Source organism: Anolis sagrei, chromosome 3 (assembly GCF_037176765.1).
Source record: "Anolis sagrei isolate rAnoSag1 chromosome 3, rAnoSag1.mat, whole genome shotgun sequence".
NCBI lineage: Eukaryota > Metazoa > Chordata > Lepidosauria > Squamata > Dactyloidae > Anolis > Anolis sagrei.
Window position 1 is genome coordinate 21,933,057 of NC_090023.1, and position 27,095 is coordinate 21,960,151.

Genomic DNA, 27,095 nt, shown 5'->3' on the forward strand with positions numbered 1-27,095 from the left:
TTCCTCTGAGCAGGCTAAGGAAGAGTTAACTGTTCCAGCTTTTGTGGACCTGCAAACAGAGAGCTCTGAACTGTATAAGTCCTTGAGGTTAGCTGAGAAATGAGCCAAAAACATGTAACATCTGAGAACTTAGAATTTAAGGAGCTCAAATGTGGCACCTTGTTACTGGCTGCAATGTTGATGCTTGAAGCTCCAACCTCAGACTCTTTCTATCTAGTATTTATGAACCATGGACTTTTTGACTTTGACTTTTGGATTCTGATTTATCGTTGAACTTTGAACTGTTTGGTAATTGGCTCTCAACCTTGGACTGGATGCTTGGCTTTTTTTTTTTTCAAACAAAAAAATCAGTACACTTTTTTCCATGGAAGAAAAGGCTCAAACTGTAAATTTTTGAAAAATTTACAATTTTAATGACTGTCACTTCATGAACAATGTTCTTCAATCTTTTCTGCAAGACCAAAATTAATGAAGATTTACATCTTTAGTAAATATAAGATTATTTAGTCAGGAACTAGTTAACACTTTTCTTGTTATGTTCTGTCTTTGATTTACCTAAATAAGGAGAGTGACTTATCCTTGTTAAGGGATAGAATCGCATACTTTTTTCATAGAAGGTAGAGGAAAATTGAGCTGGAATTTCTTTTTCCACCAGGGCTCCATCTGTATTAGAACATTCCATTTCATTGGAATTAATTTGGAAAACCTGGAACCAGAGAGAAAGGTGAAAATATGCATAAAAGTTAACAAGCAATGGATTTCAAAATGAGCAGTCAAACCTTGTGCTCCCAGTCTTGTTTATTGTCCATGTTTGGCAAGATGTAAAAATAATTTTCATGCATCCCAAAGTGGGTGAGTGAGTGAAAGAGAGAGAATAGAAATGGACAAAGTATATCAGCAAGAGATATATCTTGCCTCTTAGCAAAAAAAAAGTAAGTGAAATGTTTTAAAGTTAGTAAAATTCCATGGACCCTGCATAATCAGTTCCTTTTAATTGGAAGAAGCATGGGGGGCGGAGCATCAATCAAAGAGCTGTTCCGCACAGTTGGAGAGAACAATAAAGAGCACAGAAAGCCATAATTGGTGTATTTCTTTACTCCCTGCTGCGCTAAAGAGATGGCAGTGGGCAGCAGTATTTATTTAGCAGTTTGATGCTGTTATCCCAGCAGCCGCACATTTTTTCTATTGGCATTATCCCATAAATATATACATAATGAAAATTAAGACACTAGAATTATAATTAAATGCTGGCAGTTACTCGTCAGAGATTAAGGGGTTTTTATCCCACATCCTTGCAATCTTAAATCCAAATGTGCTGTTCAGCTTGTTTAAAAGACAGCTTGAAGAGGAACTTCCTCTGTACCTTTTGTTGTCGTTAATCCACATTCGAAGTCTTCACTCTATCGCTCTCTGTTTTCTTATGTGAATATATTATATTTATTTGGATTTTATCCCACTCCGGTGTTGGCTTGAAAAGAAGGTCTTTTTTTTTTTTTTTTGCTAACCTTGTCTTCTGAAAGGCCTGTGGAATTTGTTTCCCAAAACAAACAGAGAGAAAAGTATTTGTTCATCAACCTGTCTGTTGCAAGGCTTTTTGAACATTTACACAGCAGCCTTGGTAAATTTCATGTTCGTCACCAATAATTTCAGGGGTTGAGGTTCCTCATCCAATGTTTACTCTTTATCTTAAAAAGAAACCTTAAGGAGAATGTATGTATTAACTCTTTTAATTTGTAGACTATTTTGCAAAGGTCATTTAGTGGAGAGAAATAAAAGAATTTTAGAGAAATGAAGCTTTTTAAAACTTGTAGATGCACTTGTTATGTCAGCATCTTCAAATTTAGATTTAAGGTCATGTTACATATTTACTTGCTTTGAGGAGAACATTAAATCATCTCATCTCAAGATACCTCCCTAGTGGACTTACTACTGTGTTTACATGAAAGCTTGTTTCAGCCAGTGGTTGAGATACATCTGGCTATGTAACTTCAATCTCGTGCACAATGATGATATCATCTTCTCTGACCTGTGAAAAGCACCTCTCCCCGCAAGAACTGAGAGAGGACGTCTTTGCTGTTGTGCATCTGGTGATAATCATATAGCTGGACACTTATAAGTTGTCCTTGCTTTTCATTGGCATTACATGGCTGTGGAAGGGAGAAGACAGAAATGTTAAGACATTGTTTTATGGAGGTAAAAAATTGCAACTATAACCACTGACAAATAAACAACAAAAAGATATATTAAAGGCATAAATTGAATGTATCCCTACATATTAACAGGACGACAGCCCATATGTTTTCTATTTTTTTTACTTTACTGCTAACATGACATACAGACCTAAAGAGATGTAGATGTAGCAGAAGATAATTGGCACAGATCATATGCTCAAGTCAAGATCCTTCATTGCATTTATATCATGTAAATTTGCACTGACCTAGTAACACAGCAATTGTGCAATATCACGTCCCACTAAATACCAACATTGTACAATCAATTATGCATCTACTTGTTTTCCCACTTATTGTTCGTTTGTGCAATAGGGAATGTCCAGTGGTTTTTTTTGCAATCTCGGTGAATCAAGTTGTTCATTGATGGAAATAGGTAGATACAACATCCAGGAATAACAACTCCATTATTTCATTACACCTATTTGTTGACTCATCATTCAATAATTGATTTAACTGGGCTTTACTGAATTGTCCTAAACAAAATGTTTGAATTTTCTCTGCCACTGACTTGCCTTCTACAATCTTCCAATCATTCTGTTGAGAGTGACATTTGTAGATGGTCCATGTTTCTCAGACACAGAATAGAGTTGGGAGAACAATTGCCATATAAGCAAGCATCTTGGTATCCCTACAAATGTCCCAATCCTCAAACACTCTCTGCTTCACTAGGTTCTTGTGGGTTTTTTCGGGCTATAGGGCCATGCTCTCTCTGCTTCATTTAAAAAAAATGCTGCACTCACAGAGCTCAATGTCAACTTTTGTGGAGGGATGGCTGTCTAGATACAGATGTAGAAAAGGTCAACATCATCTAGAGTTAATCATAAAGCTTTATTCCTGGCATAGAGGAGGGAATGGTTGGTGCCTTTGACTGGGGCACTTTAGATTTTTTGATGTTAAGTGAGAGGCCAAGGTTTTCATATGCTTCTGCAAAGGTGTTTAAAGTGGCTGGTAGGTCTTCCACTGAAACAGACTACATTATTGTCAGCATATTAGAGTTCTATAACAGAAGTTGTGACCTTACTTTTTGCTTTCAGCCTGCTGAGGTTAAAGAGCTTGCCATCTGTCCTATATGTGATTTTTGCATTGGTGTGAAGCTTCTGATCAACAAGGTGTAGAATCATAGCTATGAAGATTGAAAATAAAATTGGGGCAAGAAAGCACCCGTTTGATACCTGATCCCACCTTAAATGGATCACCTTGGGAGCCGTTGCTGTCCAAGACTTTTGCCATCATTTCACCATGGAGGAATCACAGAATGTTTACAAATTTATCAGGGCATCCAATTTTCAGGAGGGTGGACCACTGTATCAAAGGCCTTTACAAGGTCGATGAATGCCATGCACAAAGGTTGAGTTTGTTCCCTACATTTTTCTTGGAGTTGTCATGCAGTGAAGATCATATCCACTTTTCCTCTGGAGGGGCAGAAGCCATTCTAGGATACAGGGAAGATGTCTTCAGAAATATCTAGAAAATGATTTGTGATGATTCTTGTGAGGATTTTTCCTGATGGAGGTTAAAAGGAAAATAATGCAATTTTAGTTCCACAGTCTGTTCCCTCTCTCTCTCTCTCTCTCTCTCTCTCTCTCTCTTTGAAAAGGGTGATGATAATGGCATACTTGGAGTCTGCTGGGATCGTCTTCGTCACTGGCATTCCATCTGTGGGTTAATGGGTTAAACCTTTGTGCTAGCAGGACTGTTGACTGGCAGGTTAGCAGTTCAAATCTGGGGAGAGCTTCCTCTGTCAACTCCAGCTCCCTTTGTGGGGATATGAGAGAAGCCTCCCACAAAGATGGTAAAACATCAAAACATCGGGGCATCCCCTGGGCAATATCCTTGCAGACGGCCAATTCTCTCACATCAGAAGCAACTTGCAGTTTCTCAAGTCACTCCCGACATGGAAAAAAAAAGTTCTATCAATGAGCTAGTGGAGTTCTTGTGTCAGCTGTTGAATCAAAGCTTTTTTTTCAAGGATTGAGACACCTCTGAAATAGATATGATGTTGATGACTGCAGTAGGTTGATGAGTATTGCCAAGAAAAGTGCAAGCATACACACATACATATTCACAGATGAACCTGGAAATGGAACAGGACATGGGTTACATTGCATCAAATGTATTTGCATAACACTCACAGACCCGACTTTTTAATTTATTTAAGAAAACCTCTTAAAATATTATTTTAAGTTGGTCTTGATATTTCCCAACATAAAGCTGACACAAAACATTTGGGAAGTGTGAAAACGCAGACAGAACTTTTATCTTGAACATTGGCATCTTGAGTGAGCACAACCAGTGGGTAAGTAAGGCAGATAGGAAAGATCTACCCAAAGTGCCAAAGTTATTTGAGGGATATGATATAGCACTTTGGGTAGCTCCTTTAAGTTCAGGCCAACACTTGGAGCAGATTCAAAACTATACTGATATTGAAGCTTCCAACAACCCCGGTCTGAACTAAACATGAATATAGGATACACAGATTGAGTCAGTTCATACTGAAGCTAACAGAAACTGAATTCCAGGAGCATTCTAAGTTTAATGCTAGGAGATATATACTTGCCATTTCATGTCATGGAGCTACTAAGATGCTAAGAATAAGGGTTCTATAAAACATTCCTGGGATAAACAAGGTTGGGAGTTACGCAGAGTCAATCTCACAGACTGGAATGAATTTCAACCTTCACAAGTAAAAGGTTAGTTTAATTAAGTGTTAGCAAAAGCTGTTTACAAGCATCTCCTGCAGTGTTGACAACACATCCAGTGATTAATTTGTAGGATTCCTGGGGGAAAAGGTAAGCCACAGAAAGGTCTTAACAATGCACATCAAGGTGAACAGAAGGCTGTAAAATATTTAGCAGACACTAAACCACAACATAGAATATCGCTCAGATATCAAGCAGTAGAGAAGAGAATGCTTTAGAGCAAAAGAACAACAGCTTAAAAGGAAGAAAACTGAGCACATCATAGGTATCCCTAGTAGGTGGGTCTAAATTGTTATGGAAAGTCATTTGTTTTCTCTACATTTGTTTGACTGTAAGTCTTCAGTGCTCATAACTAATTGCAAGCCATCACGTGCATTTTGTTTCTTATTTTGCATTATTTAAAAAGTGTCTATATTTTAGAAAATACAGCCATTTAATTCATTCCGAGTACCTATGTGTTAAATATGCATTCAGTAATTGATTGAATTGGAGCAATCTAGATGAAATTCAACAACAAACTTTCAGCCATGTACATTTTCTTCAGAGCTCATCTTCATTGGAAGATGAACCAGATTTATGGTTGGGAGGAGTCATTGCAAATGTCTGCTAGCAAGCCAAGTCCTCCTCCTGTTTAGTAGGTCGGGCCAGGTTCAGAGAAGAAGAGCAGGAGGAAATTCTCTTTCTCTCGTTGGAGAAAAAAGTGGAGGATCAAGTGCAAACACTTGCCTAGAGTTTTCCCTGAATATGAAGTAAGAGGCTGCAATCCAGAGTAGCAATGCTGTGGAATGCATGGAAGCAGGGCATTGGCTGACTATCTGCCTATAGAAGAAGGTTACCACTACCAGTGGGTAAGAGTTGCATCAAGATGACATTGCTTTGCAATATCCCAGATCACTACCATGCAGCATTTGGCCACCAAGGAGATGATCCAGAGTCAGTATAGATATGCTTTTAGTCTACTTCCTTAGTTGCAGGAAGTAGATTTAATCTAAAAAAGCTTATTCTAATAACTTTGTTCTCTCATTTTATCTTGAAGTTGTTACAAGATCCCTTTGCACATTGATATTCCAGATAACATGATTACATTTTTTTAAATTCTTGACTCCGGACTGTTTGACACAAGATACTTCTAACTTCCTGGACTTGCTGACTTAGAAACTCCAAACCTTGCTTTAGCAATGAAGAGCAGAATATTTCACTGTGATGGTAACAGTTAACCAATGCCCAGTTTTACATTTCAGTAAATATTTTTTCTATCTAAATACTTGTGGAGGTGCAGGTCAATGTTGAACCCTTCATTTTGCCATGTTGTAGCTTCAGATTTTCTGGGCTCAATAATTATTTTCACAAGGTATATTCAGAATCTTTAGAATATTCAACTATTTTACACTTATCCAAGACGTATGGAAGTATTTTTTTTATCCTAAGTGTGCCTAAAAGGTTTCAGGTAGCAACATAAACCATAAGAAGTGCATACACATGGTTTTTCCTTGTCATTAGAACACTAAGCCAAAATCATAGCCTCATAATGCATACAAGTACAGGGCTTTATATTTCATTTTTATATGCAGTACTTCAGGTAGCAATAAAAAGAGATACATCCCTGGCATAAACATATTCAAATATTTAGCCAAATATATGTGAAAGCATCTATTTTATTTCACTTTTATTTTTTTCTGCGCACTTGCTAAACATCTACCCTGCTGGCTCATATATAAGATTTAGTATCTTTCCTTTAAAAAAAAAGTAAATGAGGTGACTTTCTGTCGAGCAGGAATAACTGCTCCTTCTTTACATACAATAAATAATCTGGATTTGAATGTCTTCTCATGCCAACCCATGGCATGGTGCTGCCTGAGATAGAAGAGCACATTTCTCTTCCTATTGGAAGTCAAGGTACATATTACCCAAACCTAGAAAAGTATTTGAAAACCTAGAATAGAATAATCTCACTCTTTCTTTAGCCAGTGGATGAAATAATACAAACATGTTTGTAACTGGGGAAAGAAATGCACACCAAATGCATTCATTTGAAAAAATGCATACAAAAATACATACAAATCTCTCTGCAGAGGGATGAGAGCTCCTATGGAAACAAGGCAGAATGAGTTTAGCCTTGGAAAAATGAGAACCTTGATGAGATTTAGTTTGACAGATCCAGTCATCCCTAGAATGCAAATGATTCTTAGGAGTGTACTACTATTTTGAACATGGCTGGTTGCCAAAAAAAACCCCAAACCATCAAATCGGTCAACACCAATATATCATGTAGTGAGAAAGTCCAAGACTATTACCTTAATGAAAAATAGTTCAAGAATGCTGAAGTCGGAGGGAAAAAGTTGGAATCTTGTGGGTGTCATGTGCCCATTCAAGTTCCCTTATGCCTGTGAGTTGTGTTTTCTTTAGCCATTGGATTGTGGCCATGTTCAGCTTATGGTTATGTAAACTGAGCTCTGTAAGTGTAACTATTTCACTTACAATCCAGAAAGCGTATGCATTTTGGTTGTCCTGTTTTGTTTTGTTTTTCATTACTCATTCCCATTGCACACTGGGGCACTGAGCAAACACACTGAAAGGTATTCATTAGAGTGTTCATTGGTATATAAAATGAATGTAGAGGACTACAACCACTACTTAGTTACATGTGTGCAAATGTAAGATATGCAAGCACAGTATAGGATCTCCTGCCATAATGTATTGCTCAGTTTCAAAACCAATGAACAGTTACCATGCAAATCCTGTGCTTGTTTAGTAAAGTTGCTTGCCTTGAAAAAATCACGGTAACAAAAAAAATATAGGCACTTCCTGTGGAACAACATAATTACAAGTTTTGACATAGAGGAAAAAACTGTGTAAGAGTTTTAGTGACATTTGGCTAAGCATGCTAGCTAGGAAAAGAAGAAGAAAAGAAACAACCCACACAAGGGAAGGTCACATTTGCAAGTATTATAACCTAGACTCCATTCTAATTAGAGAGCCAGTAAATGTCACTGAGTCTTAGCCACTGACCAACTGCCACTTAAAAGTCACAAGTTGCAACTAGGAAGTCAGACATTCTTTACTTGGTATGTGTCTGTGCCAAATGTTCAGCAATTTTGATTCACTGTTGCCAAACAGTGCTGATTTAAAGTGAAACACGTGTTTCCTCAAGGGGTCATACAAGTGATTTTAGCCAATCAGGGATCACACTATGAGTGGCATCCTGTTGGTTAGTCCCAACTGGAATATACTTTTCAATCAATTGTTCAACCACAAATGTGGCAACAAATAGGTAAATCCCATTTATTCAATGGGCTTGCTGTAGTGAAAAACTAGCAACAAGTAATGTAATGAGACATATTTACAGAGAGATAACTTCCTATATATTAGAACTAGGCATGCTGACTTTCAGATTAAGTTATAATAACATAATTATTTTGGCTAGTCCATGGAATACCATATTTATGACACTGTGAATATACTTTAATGAAGGACATACATGGAAATTCAGTAGATCAAAATCTCATTATATTTAGTTGGATTTAAGAATACTTAACTGGAGTGTAGAGAGAACTTATTGTGCACTCAAAAAAAGGTTAATTATTTTTATTTTCTAATATAGTCCTTATTTGTCCAAAAGGAATGTAAAAAACCCCTTTAAATTACCTTGATGAAAAGGATGTTATGAAACTCAGCATACTTGGGGAACAAGAATGAGGGGAACAGCATTGGCACTTTAAAAATGGTAATGACAATCATACTAGTGTAGAAAATGTGTTTTTCTTTTCTTTTCTTTTTTTGGACAGATAGCTTTTTTTGTAAGATCCCATATTACACCGATTCTGCAACAACTGCACTGGCTACCAATAGAATATTGGATCTCTTACAAGATACTGATCCTGACATTTAGAGCTCAAAATGGTCAAGGACCTTTATATCTTAGGGACCGCCTCATTCCTTTTCTCCATCAATGGTCACCTCAATCCACCCAGGAAAATCTCCTATACATACCGGGCCTTAGGGAGGTATACCTGGAAGCTACAAGGCGTAGAGCTTTTTTGATCTATGCTCCAATTCTGTGGAACTCATTGCCTCCATATGTTAGAGCAATGTCGGAGTTGCGACCTTTTGTAAAAGCGCTCAAGACTTGGCTGTTTGGTTGTGCATTTAAGTAATCTGTTCTGTAACTGAGACTAGCAAGAAGATTTAGGCAAAGGCTTTTAGAGGAAGAATATCAGCTGGAGTAATCGGAATGAACAGGTGTGTTTTAAAATTGTGCTTAACACTGAAAATAGGGGAGGAATGAGATTTCAGGAGGAAAGACTTTCCTAGAAGCTGCATAGGAAAAGGTTAGATTTATGGCAACCCTAAAGCAGTCCTATTATAGGGTTTTCTTGGACTGAAAGTGTGTGACTCACCCAAGGTCACCCAATGGGTTTCCATTGCTGAGAAAGGAATTTGAGTCTATTGATGCAAATTTTCTATAACTCGGCTAAAGCTTGATAAACTTACTTTTTAAAATGACAGTTCCTAACATCTTGTTGATCAATATGATTACTAAGCATACTTTAGTCCCAGTTTTTGGGGAAATGCAGGATATAAATATAAATAATGTCAATATTTACAGTGGCTGTAATCCAAAAAACTAGCATATCCTAACTTCTGTCTTGGACCCAAGGCTACTGATGTCTGAATATTTACCACTGTTTCATCTATACCCAAGGCTGCTACAGGCCTGATTAAATGTAATGATTTGATCAAGTACTACATGGAATTGATGTTCCTTGTGAATAATATTAACAAGTGTCTCATCTCTGACACATTAAATTAGATCATTCAGTGAATCCGAATTCTCCTTTGCAAAACGAAGGCTCAAGCCATGAAGGTTTTCCATGAGTTTGCATTGCCTGTGGTGTTATTTTGGTGACTTATGTCTAAATCTGATCATATCAAGCCCCAAGCAGCTGCAAGTGCAGAAAAGCTAGGTTTCCATCAATAATTTAATAAGTCTGACTCATTACGAAGTCACTGCAAAAGATGGAAATATTCATACAGTGGCTGGGTTTTTTTCCCTTTAAAAGGTGCTTACAAATTACAGAATAGCTGTGTTTAATTGCTAGGTATCTGAAATGTCTCCCAGCATGCACATGCATACCGTATGTGATGTTGTGTATATTTAGGTCCCATTGATTGGTTTAAATTTTAACAAAGGTGGGTACTGTACAGTCTTCCAGACATTGTTGAACTACAGCTTGTGGCAGTCTTAATCATCATAGTCAAGAGAAGAGTTGTCTGGAAGTTGGAGTCCAATAGAGTTTGGAAAAAAATATGGATAATTGGAATGGGTTCCAATCATCAAGGGGGTCAGACAAAGCTACATTGTATCACTCTTGTCTGTTTAATATGTATACTGGATTAAACTCAGAGGAAGGTGGCATGAAAATTGAAAGGAAGGAACATCAACAATTTAAGATATGCAGGATACACCATACTACTAGCAGAAACAAGCAAAGGTTTGAAACAGTTACTGAAGAAAGTTAAGGAAGAAAATACTATGACAGGTTTTCTAGCTGAACTTTAAGATATAAATAATGACTTACATAACTTTAAAGTAGGTAATGAAGATATTGAAATAGTTTAAAGTTTTCCATGACTTGGCTCAGGGCTTCCAGACAGCATCAAAACGTAGGTTTTTAAAGTGGGGCAAAAATATCCTGTTACCTGAGAACAAGTCCACACACAGACCCGTCCATCGTGGAAAATGCTCCCCTGCCATCCCCACACCTTGCTTTAAAGCGGATTTTAGTGGGGGGGGGGGGGGAATATTTTTTTTTTTAAAAAAATCTCTCCAAAATGTGCTGGACCTCATATGTGCTCATAAGTACACACAAGAAGATTTCTTGTTCTCTCTCTTCACCCAATTCAAAATTCTACCTCTTTTTAATGTTATAAACATTATAAGAAAGGAATAGTTGTCGAGAGTTCTTATTACTTTCCAACTGTGCTTAGATTGAGCCACCTGTGTGTGTTTCCATTTTTTGACAATCCAATCAGCTGTTTTGGGCTTTTACAATGTGCCTGTGTGCTGGAGCAGTCCACATAGGGGGCTTAGAAGGAAGTTATGTGTTTTGCATGACTGTAGGGACAGACTGTCATGCGAAGATTCATAGTTTTTGGGCAGAACTGGGTTTTATGCATACCTTGTAAACACATGCTTTTCAGCTGTTAATCCAATTTCAAATGTACTTTCCCCAAATATTATTTAGCCACCCCCTTTTATCCTGATTTCTTCTGGGTTTTACTACATGTGTAGAAGGGCCCTCAATTAACTAGAACCAAAATGGTTCAAAGAAGAAATTTGAACTGAAATAAGATAGTTTTCAGGGAAGCAGACTTTCTTCTGACTATTAGCTCTTCTGCATATGGACTTCAGACTGTAAGTCAATAAAATCAAAGAAACTTTGCTTCTAAATAATTGATTAACTATTTTTAAATATGTTTTACAAGAGCCAAAGACACTGGGAACACATAATCCCCATGAGAGATATAAAATGACCACCATTAAATAAAATAACATTCTTAACATTAATCCCCATGAAGCAGAGAACTGAATGAACAATTAGGCTGAGACAGGTCAAGACCCAGACTGCCTAATGTGATTATATTCACATAATGTAATGATATTCATGGGGAATATCATCCATGGATTGTAGACAAAATTTCTGTTTTGCAATTATGAAACAACATCTCTCATCATTCTTTAATTTTACTGTAAAACAGCTTTACTTTTTGAAAATTCATATATAATTCATGCATAAAGAAATGATGAGGAAAAAATCTGGGCAGGGGAGATTTTCCATTCAAATATCTACCCAGCTTCAAAGCTCATTGGATGATACTTGAAAAAGCACTTTTCTCAAACTAGTCTACCTCATACTGTTGTTGTGTAGATAATAATAAGGGAGTGCAGACAATAAGGAAAGTGCACTCTATCAATTTGCCATTTATTTCTCATCCAATTATGTGAAATATCAGTGTTAACATTCAAGTAACCAAAACATGAATGGATGTTGACAAACATCAGTATATTTAAAATTGTTGTAATTGCCAGTGGTAACCCTAAAGTTCTTTCTTTTGAATTTATGAAGAAAGATTTGAATCCTTAAAAGGACCACACATATTTTCCATCCTTTCTCTGTTTGAAATAGATGGTTTTTGCTACTGATTTCAAGCTACAGGTGATAATTACTAGAGATGTCCATAATGCCCCAAAACCTTACCGTTTTATGATTTTTTTTCAGCACCCCCCATCCATTCTGTTTTCTGAGCCACTGCCAAAATAGGGAGGGATGTGCTGTTTTCATTCTGGAAAGGTTCGGCTCATTGGAGGCAAAGGGGAAACTTCAGAGGCTTGTTTCTCAGTCATTTTTAGGCCTATTAGGAGGAACTTTTCCGCATAGCCCACATGTATGCCTGCAAAGTACCTGCCAACTTTCAGAATGTTTCACCAATCCACTAATTTTGGGAATTTTAAAAAGGTTTTTTACCATAACCACAAGAAGGTTCTGGGAATTGTAGTAGCTGCTGGTTGTGTCCATTCTGAGCCAATCAGAGATCGCTGCTGGTTGTGTGCATTCTGAGCCAATCAGAGAATGGGCACAAACAGCACTGATTAGCTGATAAACTTGAGAAACAGAAATAAAAACTTCAACCCCTGCTATCTGTCAGGGATACTTTAATTGTGCTTTTCCTACATGGCAGAGGGTTGGACTAGATGGCTCATGTGGTCTCTTCCAACTCTATTATTCTATCATTCCTATCATGCAATCTGCCAGGGAAGAGCCCTTTGGGAAGGAGGCTGGGAAGCACTCAGCTTCATCTTCTAAAGGAATGAAGAAATAAGGAAGGAGCAAAAAACCACCATTAGTTGAAGAAGGAAAAGGAAGACAAAGATGGTAGAGACTAGGTTTGATTTCCCACTTGGCCATAGAAACCAACTGGGTGAAATTGGACATTCTCTCACACTTAAAAGAAGACAAGTCCTGAACCAGTCCTACCAAGAAACCCCCATGATAGGTTTACCTTTAGATGCCATGAAAATGACTTTAAGGCACATAATGACAACTACCAAGATGAACTGCCATAGCTAACAATGTCAGTTTGTACAATTTTGTGTAAGTGGAGAAGAGAGGCAAAACAGCAGAGCAAAAAGCAGTGGGGACAAAATATGGCTAATAATCTGCAACTTTAATTTAAGGTGTCAACAGAATTTCTTGTTGTGTATTTGCATGTGTGTGTGTGTTTGTGTTCAGGGTTGATCTTATCCAGCAACAATGCTCAAGATATTGCTAATTTAAAAATGAAAAAATATCCCTGTGTAAATAAACTATAAAGATAGAAGTATGATGATATTGATGACAATGGTGATGATTATGATAGTTAGACACCTTGAGTCCCTATATCAGAAGAAATATGGGATAAAAACAAAATAAATAAAATAAACCTGTGGACAAGTGTGGGGAAACAGCCCAATGTGACAATTTGTGATACTGAATGGAGACACTTGAATCAGTACCAGTTTTCAGTTCAGATTCTTTTATTCTGCATCTCACTGGAAAGAAATGGCCGGGTGCAAAGCATAGTCTAAAATAAAGGCAATCCTTATAGTAATACCAGCTTATCCGTACCAGAGCATACTAGTTACACAGTGCCTGGTTGTTAAACCCTAAAAGCCTCTCAAGAGTTCAGGCTGAGAGAATTTGGATACAAACCTGACCAGATGTTCAGGATTACGATTTTTGTTGCTCATGTCTTTTGGGTTCATAAATTTAAGCTCATCAAAGCATGAGATGAAATGGAAGGTTGTATTTTCTTGCTCCACAGATGACTGTAGCTCATCCTAAAATTAAACTTGTTTTACTTTATTCGTTATGTGTCATGACCTGCTTCACACATAGGGAAGATTAAAAAAACACAAAGAACCTAAATCCAATTAAGAGACGGAATTTTATTACAGCATTTAGGCATCTCTTTTTTTCTGTCTGTCTTCCTTTTTCTTCTTTCTTTCTTTCTTTCTTTCTTTGTTCTTTTGTACTGGTATTGCAACAACTATGCCTTCCATTCAACTCAAATGTCATGGAATCAAACTTCTCAGTGCATGAAGCAAATGAGGAGGTGCATCTTTAGAGTACACGTGTAGGTCGCTGGTAAAATACATATCATTGTCCCTCCAAATTTGCAGTTTTGATTTTTGATTACTTGATTATTCACAGATTTGATATTAAATGTCCTCTCTATGAATCTCTAGATCTTCCAGTATGCCACTACGGTCAACTTCATCCAGTCAGGATGGAAGACCTAGAGATTTCTATGAAGGACACTTCTCTGGGTATCTCTAGATTCTCCAATATGATTCTATGGTCATGCAGCAGAAGTTGACAATAGAGTAATGGGGGAGGACCTCAGAATTCCAAAATTCCAAAATCAATCTCTTTTTCACTCTCATGGGGGTTCTGTTCAACTAATCCTCGTGAATGTGACAGTATTTTGCAAGTGTATGATCACTGATGCAATCACCTAGAATCATAAAGTTAAAAGAGATCACAAGGGCAATCCACTCCAACAACCTGTCAGTGAAAAGTGAACATGCCTCAAATCTTTCCAGATTTTTTTGAGAGGGAGTAAATACTCTCAAGAAAATGTGGCATTTTCTGGGAATTTTCTATGGTTTTCTAGACTACCAAAGTTCCTCCAGTGTCATCATCATTCTTGTTCTCCTGTTTCATTGGGATGAAAAGAAATGCCATGGGGTTCACACAGTTTAGACAAAAATAACATAATTCAACCCCCCAAGACATGTAACAAAATGTGCATCTCTCCTTGAGCATTTCACAAATTTGAAAAATTGATACATTATTGTCAAGAAAATAACTGCAAATGTGTGACAGGCATTATATGGTCAGTCTACACCAGGGGTCCTCAAACTAAGGCCCGGGGGCCAGATATGGCCCTCCAAGGTCATTTACCCGGCCCTCACTCAGGGCCAACCTAAGTCTGAAACTACTTGAAAGCACACAACAACAACAATCCAAAAGCAGGCCTATACTTCCCATTGAAATACTAATACGTTTATATTTTTAAAATTGTTCTTCATTTTAATTATTGTATTGTTTTAAGGTGTTTTTTCCCCTACAAATAAGATATGTGCAGTGTGCATAGGAATTCGTTCATTTTTTTTTTTCAAATTATAACCCGGCCCTCCAACAGTTTGAGGGACTGTGACCTGGCCCTCTGTCTAAAAAGTTTGAGGACCCTGGTCTATACTGATCATATATGACAATGTAGATGGGGACCCAGTAATAAAAAAAGAAAGACTATACTTTTCAGCTCACAAAATCCTTGGGCAAATTTGTATAAAGAACACACAGAACCAGTGTGGTCTAGTGACTTGAGTGTTGGAAGATCAGAGATCAAATCCCTGCTCAGCCATAAAAACCCACTGGGTGACCTTGGGCAATTTTTACTCTCTTAGCTTCAAAGAGGAGTCATAATGTCAAATATCTTCTGAAGAAATTCTGCCAAGAAAACTTTAGGTAGGGTAGACATAAGTTGGAGTGGGCCTGAAGGCACATAAAAATAAGAGCAAATATGACGTAATAGTATGAATCATAGAATCATAAAGATGGAAGAGACCTTGTAGGCCATCCAGTCCAACCCCCTGCCAAGAAGCAGGACAATCACATTCAAAGCACCCCCAACAGATGGCCATCCAGCCTCTGTTTAAAAGCCTCCATATAAGGAGCCTCCACCACACTTTGGGGTAGAGAATTCCCCTGCTGAACAGTCAGAAAGTTCTTCCTAATGTTCAGGTATGAGTGTGGACAAGAACTGTGAGAGACTAGGGGGAAAATCTCTACTTGTCCATACCAACCCAGTGGGTAATGCTGGACAAATTATCCTCTTTCAGCCTTAGCAAAGGCCATCTGAACAAATCTTGTCAAAAAGATTCAGTGACAGCTTCATCTAATTGCTTCTGTAAATTAGAAATGATCTGAAGGAACACACTAGCACCTATGAAAAGGACACATATGAAGATGGTAAATATGTATGCACAATCAGGACATCAGCACCATTTCCAAAAGAAACTGATCTGATCCCAAAAAAGCAGAACTGGGACAACTTTGGAATTCAGTTGGGCTCAGATTGCAACGTTTCACAGATTCCCAAATGAGGAAATATATTTTTAAGCCTCCCCTTGTTTCTCCAAAATTCACTTCCATCACTAAAGAAATCCATTATCAGAGAAGGCAGAGATGTTTACTGAAAGCCATAGATAGCAGTTGCCAGTGCAAGAAGGCAATTTTGAGCTGGTGGACATATGACTTGGCAGCTTCTAATGTTCCTGTCTATTTTCTCACTATGCCTACTGACTTAACAGCTAGAGGTAGAATGCAGTTTCCCACCTCCTGCAGCTGATCGAAGATAATACTTGCCTGTCATGCTTGACGGTTTGTCAATATGTACTAGATTCCAAAATACTAAAAGCATTTCTGATTGACAAGAAAAACCGAATGCATGGTATGGTATCTTTGACTGCTCGATGCTGGGCATTTTCAATAGGATGAACTCCCGTAACACCATGCTAGTGTCAATATGTGCTTTCTCATGTATAGTGAAGTAACAGTTGACCGTATACACATTTGTGTGTGAATGTGTATCTGTTAGAGAGAGAAAATAAGAATAGTGGGAGACAAAAATAGACCTCTCACAGTACTGCTATAGAATGCATGTAGCTTTGTATTGGAATATATGTTTTACTACAGTTTTACTCTCAGTCATTACCTAGACAAGGCTTTTGTCTGAAAACAAGGAGAATGACTGCCAGTCAGAGTAGAAATTATGACCCTTGTTGATCCCAAAAAGCAGAACTGGGACAAGTTTGGAATACAGTTGGGCTTGGATTACAATGTTTCCCAGTTTCCCTAGAGAGGAAATACATTTCTAAACTTCCCCTTGTTTCTCCAAAATTCACTTCAAAATTCTCTGAATATTGGAGGAGAAGTGCTGAGCTGGAGCTGGGATGTCAGGGAGCCGGCAGCCACCTCAGCTCTCCATGACCGGACCTGGCGCTGGACCCTTGTTGTTGTTAAGTGCATGACTGCAATATTCACGGAAATTTCCTCTATTCCATAAGCATTAAATATACATATAACAAGAACAACTGTTGCAATCCCACCTGTTATTAGGTAAAGGAATCATCTCCAGTTTTCATTTTAGTTACTCTATCTTGGACCCCACTGTTATCTGTTTCTTAGCTAACATTGTGAAGAACTGTTGGATATTTTTGTGTAAGAAATGGTGTTAACTTGTAATTGTATTCCTTGATCTACAACTCATAATGTGTCCCACTCTTCTGCTCCTTCCAACAGAATCCTCTGAAGCTATTCCTGGGATCCCTACGACATATGCTGCTATTCTACGGCTCAAGTCTCTCAGTTCATCCTACTCTTCAAGAACCAGGCAGCGATCAAGCAGTCCTCCTTTGGGAAGCATCTCCTCACCAAGCTGGCATGGAGCAGCTGCACAACAACAACAGCAGCAACACTCACCCACAAACCTCTATCACGTTTCAGAGGCCTTCAAACATGATGGTAAGTTTACTTTTTCCTTGAGAGTGCCTTTATATCAAGAAAACATGAATCACTGGAGAATATATTTTCATTAAGGAGTTATTGTATTCAAAATGGTCTCTGCAGCTGTTGGTAAATATCAACAAACTGCTTCCAAGGAAGGGGGTCACTTTTCTCTAAATGGCTTAGATTAATCTTAAAATGAGCTCTTCCAGATTATTTCCTGGGGTTCTTTCTTATCCAAGCCATGAAAACGTGACTGCAAAAAAATAAATACATGAAATGAAATGAAATTGCATTAGAGCACAGCCGGATCTATATTACTTATGTCTATATCTTTGAAAGTCAAGACAGTGGGGCTAGGAAAACCAATATATCTTCAATATACTGATTGCTTCAATATTTTTCAAATTGACTCCATAACACTAGTCAAGTAGTTTATAACTGTGAAGATCTATTTATCAAACTAATTTTATCATCAATCAAACATGTTTCATAGAAGCCTTCCATAATACTTGTAATGTATATCTTTGTATTCTTCCAGTGTAAAAATTCTCCAAGATGATAAATAGTATGTATTACTCATATGAATTTTTCTCCTAATGTTTCCTCCTTTTCTTGTGATCCTTAATAATATCTTAATGTTATTTATGCCAGCATTACTAAAAAAAAAACTACAATTAAGTAAGTATGGAAATATTGTGCAAATCCAGACAAGGGAAGACCTAGAATAATTGCTCGTAGCAAAGGCTACATGATGAATTAATATTAATGGTATGATGCAAAATTAATATACAACATTTTAATGAATTTTTACATGGAAAATTAATTAGTTGATAGAATTAATCATATTTTTTTAAAAATATGAGTTTTAGTACCATGATTTTTGTCCCCAAATTTGCCTTCAACATATACTCGAGGTCAATCTATATATAGGTAAATACAGTATATTCAATGTATGATGAGAAGCTGATAAGAAGTCATCATGTTTACTATACCCTCCAACTACACCAATTTGGCAGAGATAGTCTTAAATAACTGTTCCAGCTTTTCAACTACTCTTAAAATGTCCCATTTTCTCTCCTCCACTTCCTTTCCTACCCCCATAGCCTCTACTTATTTCAGTTGCAGTGAGGTACAGAAACTATTTATTTCTTCACTCAGCAAGGGATAGAGGGAAATGAGCAGGAACTCATCCTTCTCAGTAAGCTCAGGCAAAAACAAACTGCTGTCTCTTTTATCTTGTGTGTTCTTCTGCATTGATACCTTTTGCCTTCTTGACCACATTCTGATGTTGCTTGGAAGTGTGTGTCCTGATTTTCTTCTATGGCAGTGGTTCTCAACCTGTGGGTTCCTAGGTGCTTTGGCCTACAACTCCCAGAAAACCCAGCCAATTTACCAGCTGTTAGGATTTCTGGGAATTGGAGGCCAAAACATCTGGGGACCCACAGGCTGAGAACCACTGATCTATGGTATTGGAGGGCATATGTTTACTCATCTTTCTTTGATGGTGCTCCATGACTTGGCTGTGAAGTTCATCAAGACTACAGGCCCACAGACTTTTACCTAGGATAAATGTATTATTGAACTTAATAGGACTGATTTCAGATACATATATAATAATTCTACAGTTGGTCCTTGGTATCTGCTGGGGTTTGGTTTCAGGATCCCCAATGGACAGCAAAATCCATGGATTCTCAAGTCCCATTTGATATAATAGAATAGCATTGGGAAGACCTCGTGGGCGAGCCAGTCCAACCCTCTGCCAAGAAGCAGGAAAATCACATTCAAAGCATATTGTGGCAAGTAGAATAGTGACCCTTATGTAAAATGGAAAATCAAGGTTTGTTTTTTTCTTTGTTTGTGTGTGTTTGTGTGTATTTTCATGCCTTGGATGGGGGAATGTGTGTGTGCAGAATCCATGGCTACAGAGAGCCAAATATACTGTAAAATAACTTTGGCTTGACACTATGTCTCCCACATGATCTGGCTATCTCTGTGTATGTGTGTGTGAGTGAGAAAGAGAGAGGGAGAGGAAAAGGGAGAAGGGGAGGGAAGGTGTGACAATATAACTAGAATAACCACATGTATGCTGCACTGACAACCTTAGATGGAAGGAGAACTAATGAGAGGAAGAGAGATTTATCCATTTTGCATGTTTGTGAGTGGTCTTTTTCCGCTGAGAAGGAGAGAGAGGTGTGGGGACAGCAGCACTTCCTTATTGTAAAGATATTGCAAAATCAACTTTCCGGATTGTCCTCCCACATTGGTATTCATAATACTGTACAATAAAATAAAATGAAATATGAAAAACATCAGAATGACGACCACATTGTAGCCTCTAATACTAAACAGTAAAGTCTTCAGTGCAAGGCTGTCAATTTTTTAAAAAGGATTTATTTGTTAAAGTCTTTGTAAGGTTTTTTTTACTGACAGACTCCTTGACAATATAAAGTTTTCCTCATAACAAGAAGAATGTTATGGTTACAGATAGAAGGGAATACATTTCAGCAGTTGTTTAAACATAATCAAGAGGGGATCACCATGAAATCTGATTCTGCTAATGTACATGTATAGTTGGAAATTTAGAAATGAGTATAATAGAACAGATATAAGTTCCATAGACCACATTGCAATGAGGATAGCAGTAGCCAAGTGGCTTGTGTGTCTGCCGAGATTGCTGTTGAAAGGCTAACTGTGAGTGGGCAACTTCAAAACCCCTGTTTCTCTTCTCTTAGCCCTTTATCTATACAGCAGACCTTAAAGATAAAGATCAAAACAGTATGATTTTACTTCCATGACTACATCCAATAGAATCCCGGTGGGAGGGGGTTATTTTTTGTTTGTTTGGTTGGTTGGTTTGGTGAGGTCCTAAAGCTCTCTAGCCGAGAATTCCAAACTCGTCTAACCAGACTGCAAATTCCAAGTTTCCATAGAATGGCACCATGGCAGCTAAAGTGAAATCACTACACCTGTATAGTGTGAAAGAGCCCCTTGACAGAACAGCACAGCCAACAGAGGCTATCTTTTATTTTAAGAGAGTCCTCCACCAGCCCTTTTCAAAGAAGAAGACACGGTCACCCAATAATAAGTAACTCATGAAAAAGAAGACAAGGAGTTCATAACATGACAGAATCATAGAGTTTGAAGAGACCACAAGGGCCACCCAGTTGAAGCCCATTCTGCCATGCAGAAATGTATAATAAAGGCACTCTTAACAGATGGTGGCCTGGCTTTTAAATATTTGAAAGGATGTCAATATCTGTTCTGTCTTTTAACTCCTCTTCTCCAATCTAAACATAATCATCTTCATAAGCCATTCCTTGTAGAACTTGGCATCCATACCTTTTACCATTTTGGTTGCCCTTCTCTGGACACATTTCAGATTGTCTGGTGGTGATCCTGGACTCATTGTTGATCCTGGAACCCCAGGTGTTGGCAGTGGCTAGGAGTGCCTTTGCACAGTTAAAACTTGTGTGCCAGCTGCTCCCATACCTTGAGACACTAGACTTGGCCATGGTAGGTTGTTGTAGGTTTTTTCAGGTTATATGGCCATGTGAGGATCTCACAACCTCTGAGGATGCTTGCCATAAATGCAGATGAAACGTCAGGAGAGAATGCCTCTAGATCATGGCCATATAGCCCGAATAAACCTACACCAACCCAGTGATTTTGGCCATGAAAGCCTTCGACAATACATTGGCCATGGTAGTCCATGCCTTAGTCACATCCCTTTTGGACTACTGCAATGCTTTCTACATGGGGCTGCTTTTGAGGAGAGTTCGGAAGCTTCAGTTAGTGCAGAGATCCAAAAACAACAATAAAAACAAAGGAGAAATGAGACATTATTGCAACAATACTTAACCCATAGTTGTAAAAGAACCATGCTCAGAGTGCTGCTACAGCTGGCCCCAGACAGAAGTTCTAATGTGGAGTTCTCAACCTCTAGCTGCCTCTGCCACACAGCAAAGCAGGATCTGGGTCCACTGGTCGCTTTTAAGCTGCTGCTGGCTTCAGGTGAAATTGCACAGCTGTGGGAGCCACCACCAATATGTTTAATGAGGCTGGCCCTAGGCAGAAGTTCTCATGTTGAGTTCTCACCCTCTGGCTGCCTCTGCTGCTCAGCAAAACAGGCTCTGGGTCCACTGGTCACTTTTTAGCTGCTGCTGGCTTCAGATGAAATTGCACAGCTGCGAGTAGTATACTTGGTGAGGTTGGCCCCAGGCAGAAGTTCTAATGTAGAGTTCTCACCCTCTGGCTGCCTCTGCCACTCAGCCATGTTTTGACCTCTTCCAGGAGTGATGTTGCTCCCTAGTCTCTGCAAAATAACTGATTATTGCTTGCAATACAGCAGTGGCTCTGTGAGATCTGTGTATACTGGATCATGTCAATCCAGCCTGATCCAGATGCCCACATCTCCAAAAGATCAGAGTGACTCTGGAGGTTCTAGTAAACCTATTTGCCCTTGTGCCAGATTAATGGTCAGATGCAGCATTTATGTTCCGAATACAGTTGTACATTGTGTGGACTCCCCATAGCAATTGAAAGTAGTGTCCATTTTATTTAGGTAGACATGGCCTCAATCTACAAAAGATTATGATATCAGCTTTTTTTCTTTCAGTCTCAAAGGTTCTAAAGGAGTCCTTTGCATACATTATACAGCAATTTGTTATTTTTTTAAATGTTGATGTCTTAGCTAACATTCTGGATATTTCATTCAAAAAGTCCTTAAAATAGAAGGCTTTAACATGATTGAATTGTTCTCTATACGCATTATCCTGAGAATTTCAAAACTGATCAAGAGATCAGACTATCTCTTTCCAGAGTAACAAAGGTTAATTGAAAGACCCAGAAGAGTCATCACATGAAGCACATGCAGAGCAATGCAAATTGAAAGCAAGCGTTCAAAGTATGAGTATCAAAATGAAAACACTGTGTTGAATAACAGATAATACCTGGTTTATTTGGGCCATATTATAGAGCTGCTCTTCTTTACTAAATCAAAAGAACATTGACTTCTTTAAATGAGAAATGTATTTTTCATCTCTGTCAGCATAATGATTTTATTTTATCCATGGCCAGTATTCAACTTTAACTACTAAGTTAAGTATAACTAAGTATCTTCTCCTGGTCCAACCGCACCCAAAATTGATTATGAAATCTATTCACATAATAAAAGTGAAAATATTTATGTGTGTATGTGGCACAAATGCATACAGAAGTGATCTGATTATTAAAAAGATACAATTAAATTTAAATGGAGAGAAATAACATTTTTTTCTACAAATACACAAAACTAATTATTTGTGCGTCTTGTGGGAAAATGCAGAAGGTTTTTGCTCTCTTTTCAAGCCTAAAATAAACTGAGAAAGAGTACTATGTGGAAAATAGTGTGGTAAGAACGGCTGACCAGCTGAAACAAATGCAGGGTGGGTTAGGTTTGATTTGTACATAGATCATAGCAGACACCAATGTTGCCAAGCTTCAGAACTGGGGGAGTCTGAAAACTGACAGGTGTTACTAAAAGTCTTGATGAAAATGGGGGGAGTATGTTGCCTGTGGGAAATTACAGTAGTAAGTGATGGCATATGCCTGTCTACATTTATTTCTCAATAGATCTGTCTTTGTTAAATGAAGTCTTTTGATTTATTATGTATCAACATCCTTGTCATGACTCTTTATAACCTATTAATTTCTCTTCCCACATTTATCTCCTTGCACTGATGTTTTAATAGTTACAAGGTGATATGTACGAGCTGGACTTAGACTGGAGATATGGATTCTGTAGGACCATATATTTGATGCCCTGATTCTGCAGGGCCTTTGTAAACAATGCAGTGCTCAGAGGATTAAAAAAGTCAACTGCAGATCATATTTGAGTGTTTGGTTTATATATTAATATGTGAAATAGTGTTTCAGAATTACTTCTTCAGATTTTTTTTCCTTAAATCCCAACATTACATTATTTCAGTAAGTTTCTACACCATTTTGATCTTCTTATAAATTCTTTATGAAAATGTGTCTATATTTTCTTATACATTTCAAATAAATACACATTTTTGTATATACATTTCATCATTTCTATTGAAAACTTTTTCCCTAACATATTTCTTTTTTGCACGCATGTTGCCATGGACTATTGAGTTTAGTGCACAATTTTAAATGTCCGACACATCTCTAAATGTAGCATATCAATTGCTATCTGCATACAATTTAGTCAAATGTAAGTTCAGGAAGTGTAACCCTGTCCATTTTACATTCAAATAAAAACGTACTGAATTTTTAACCCACACCTTTAGTAATTAGTAATAACATTAAATGACCAAACTTTTCAAGTAGTCACTTCAAACTGTGACAATTTACCAAATTGAGAACAAGTAGTTATATATCTAATATACATCCCTTGGATGAGGTTGCCTTCTTGCCTTAATGGGAGTGTGTGGTACAACTCTACCATCTATTGCAGAAGTGTTGCTCACAAAACCCTCCAAATATTATTGGACTGCAATTCCCAGTGGCCCAATTGCCATAGCCAAAGTTGATTAAAACTGGGAGTTGGAATTTCACAGCATCTGTAAGTCCACATGATGTCCACTCTTGCCTATTCCTACATTCTTGTTCTGGATGCATTAAGGTTATAATTACATAAATGAAATTCCAGAACTGTAATCATTTTGGAATGTTGTATGGTTACTAGGTTGTATGACTGTGTTCTAGCAGTATTTTCTCCTGATATTTCACCTGCATCTGTGGCTGGCATCTTCAGGGAGAGATCTCTTCCTCTAGATTTTCTCAATCTTGCTGTCTTGCTCTGTCTCCCTTCGCTTCTCCATTCCTCATTCTTTATAAAGTGTAAAAGATTTGTATATTAGAGTTAAAGTTTTCCACTGAAATTAAGTCTAGTTGTGTCTGACTCTGGGGGGGGGGGGTGCTCATCTAAATTTCTATGCTGATTAGCCACCATTGTCCATAGACACCTCCAAGGTCATGTGGCAGCATTACTGCATGGCGTGCCCTTACCTTCCCGCAGAAGAGGTACCTATTGATCTACTCACATTCGAATGTTTTTGAACTGTTAGGTTGGCAGAAGCTGATGCTAACACCAGGAGATCACCCTGATCTCTGGATTCAAACAGCCAACCTTTCAGTCAGCAAGTTCAGCAGCACAGCGGTTTAACCCACTGCACTTCCAGGGGGCCCTAGGACCTATATAGTGTATGTCAAATAGAGGTTACACTAAAGATGGCTTCTACAGATGAAGGCAAAACATTAGGAGAAAATTCTGCTAGAACATGGCCATACAGCTTGAAAACCGCACAACACTCCAGTGATTCAGGTCCTGAAAGCCTTCAACAATGTAATCACTTTACTAGTTGATACCAATCTCAACTAGAGTATAACCATCAAATTGAGTGGAGTTACCTATAGGTTGGTTTAGTTGGAAATAACCAACAGGCTTCTAGTCACATAGTTGTACATTCCTGCAGTAGCGTCATTTGGATTGACATCACCTAGTGTGGTAACTCACGGTGTCACTGTATGGATCCTGTTCTCCATTCTACTATTACAGGGACTCTGGCCTCTAGCCATTCCAATCTACCCCCGGCTCTGCAAGGATGAAGGCAGAACATCCTGCAGAACAAGGCATTGAAGAAAGAAATGACCATCTATCCATACCTTGTTCTGCAGGTTATTTTCACAGGTGTGAATTGGGTGGCCTTGTCCTCCTCAGATAGCAGCAGGTGGTCCTATACATTCAGTGTTTAAATGCCGCTATCCCTCCTTCTTTTATAGCACTGCAAGACTCATTTAAAATCAAACATACTTACTTGAGACTAATATTTATTTATTGATCGTGTCAGAAGCGAATTGAGAACAATTGAGACAAACAGTTATAATGTATTTTAAAACACAAACTTGGCATTATACTAAATATCATTTGACCAGAAGCTGACCACTTGGAGCGCCTCTGGTGTCGCTGTAAGAAGGTCCTCCATTGTGCATGTGGCAGGGCTTAGACTGCATTGTAGCAGGTGGTCTGTTGTGGACACTTGCATGTTGTGGGCTCCACTTTGTAGCCATTTCTTAAGATTGGCTCTGCATCTCGTGGTGCCAGAGTGCCTTCCAAGTCACCTAGTCTTCTGGGTGTGCCCAGGAGGGAGTTTCTTAACCAGTATCAGCCATTGATTGAGGTTCCAGGTTTTAACCTGTCACTTTTGAACTCACTTGCTGAGGTGTTCCTGCACGTATCTCTGTAGATCTTAGGAAGCTATTTCTTGATATAAGGCATTGGCTTGCTGGCTCATATCTGAACAGAGGATGGGCTGGAGATGTCCTTTCATTATGCTACTTCCCCATGGATGTCAGGTGGTGTAATTCCGGCTAACTGGTATTGTTTACTAGTCTAGTAAATCACATTGAACACAGATTGATTTCTTTACTTCAGAAGAAGCATATGTGATGTTGTGCTGTAAATATCCTTTACCTTCTAAAATCGAATAAACTGGTTTAACGGAGCTCATATGTGTGTTTTATGTAACTGCTCCTAGTACTCCAAATCCAAACATTTTTGGGAACTGCCAAGATACCTTAGGAATTATATCTATTAGCTACCTTATTTTGTTGTGAGAATAAATAACTGATATAGTCATTTAGTTTGAAAACCCTTGTGTGCCTACCAGGGAGTAAATCACATTGGCCTCAATGGGGCTTATGGCTATGTAGAGTAACATAGGCTTGGAATTGCATTGTTGCTCTCATGGTTCCAGGATATGGAGAACTTGATTCTACACCATGAGTAACATGATATATTGTGCTATCATATTGCTGAGGCCGAAGTCCTTGGGTTGCTTATCAAGGAATAAGCTGTATTAAACTTGATGGAGCTTATTTCTGAGTAGTCTGCCAATTGAAATCTCAGCCTTTTAAAGACATAATGTGGTATATTTCATACAAATGATTTTTCAGAAATGTTATGTATTCTGTCAGCACTACTGTTTTTATCCATTGTAAAGCTGCTCTTATCTTTTGAAGATGGGTGGAGTAGAAATGTAATGAAAAATAAATATCTGCAGATGTCTTCCTGTGAGTCTCCTGTAGATAGATTGCTGATATTCATATCTGTAATTTGCTAGCAACCCCTTCATGCTCCTATGAGGACCCAAATTGACAAGGATTGATCTGAATCATTATGTCTGCTGAGAAGCAGAAGAGCCCAATCATGCAAACTTATGCACAAGGGTATTTTTGGGCATGTGAAAATCTTCCAAATTAGCAGATGAAAATCGTTGGCTTGTTTAAGAGCATTCATGTCACGGGAATTAGAAAGCAAAAGATTCGGGGCAAATTATTCTATAATGTATATAGAGCAGTGATTATGCAAAGTGCTCTGAAAACTTTATCTTCTTCCTAGATAGTTAAGGTTGTCATTTCAATCTTCCCCCAATCCCCCACCCACCCACCCACACACACACACACACATACACATACATATATTTCTAAGAAAGTTTGTGACAAGCAGAAATTCAAGTAGTAAAGCTTTTTCCAGCATGAAGATC

General features: G+C 38.1%; 1 protein-coding gene across 7 annotated transcripts in view; it reads left to right on the top strand.

Annotated features, from left to right (window-relative positions):
• The window catches only part of CNTN5 (contactin 5), an 826,419-nt gene that overhangs the window by 510,490 nt on the left and 288,834 nt on the right, over window positions 1-27,095 (top strand). For all 7 annotated transcript variants that reach the window (XM_067466528.1, XM_067466529.1, XM_067466531.1 and 4 more), the window contains exon 4: window positions 17,338-17,559. In XM_067466528.1, the coding sequence (XP_067322629.1) occupies window positions 17,338-17,559 (222 nt within the window). The remainder of the gene's footprint in view (window positions 1-17,337; window positions 17,560-27,095) is intronic.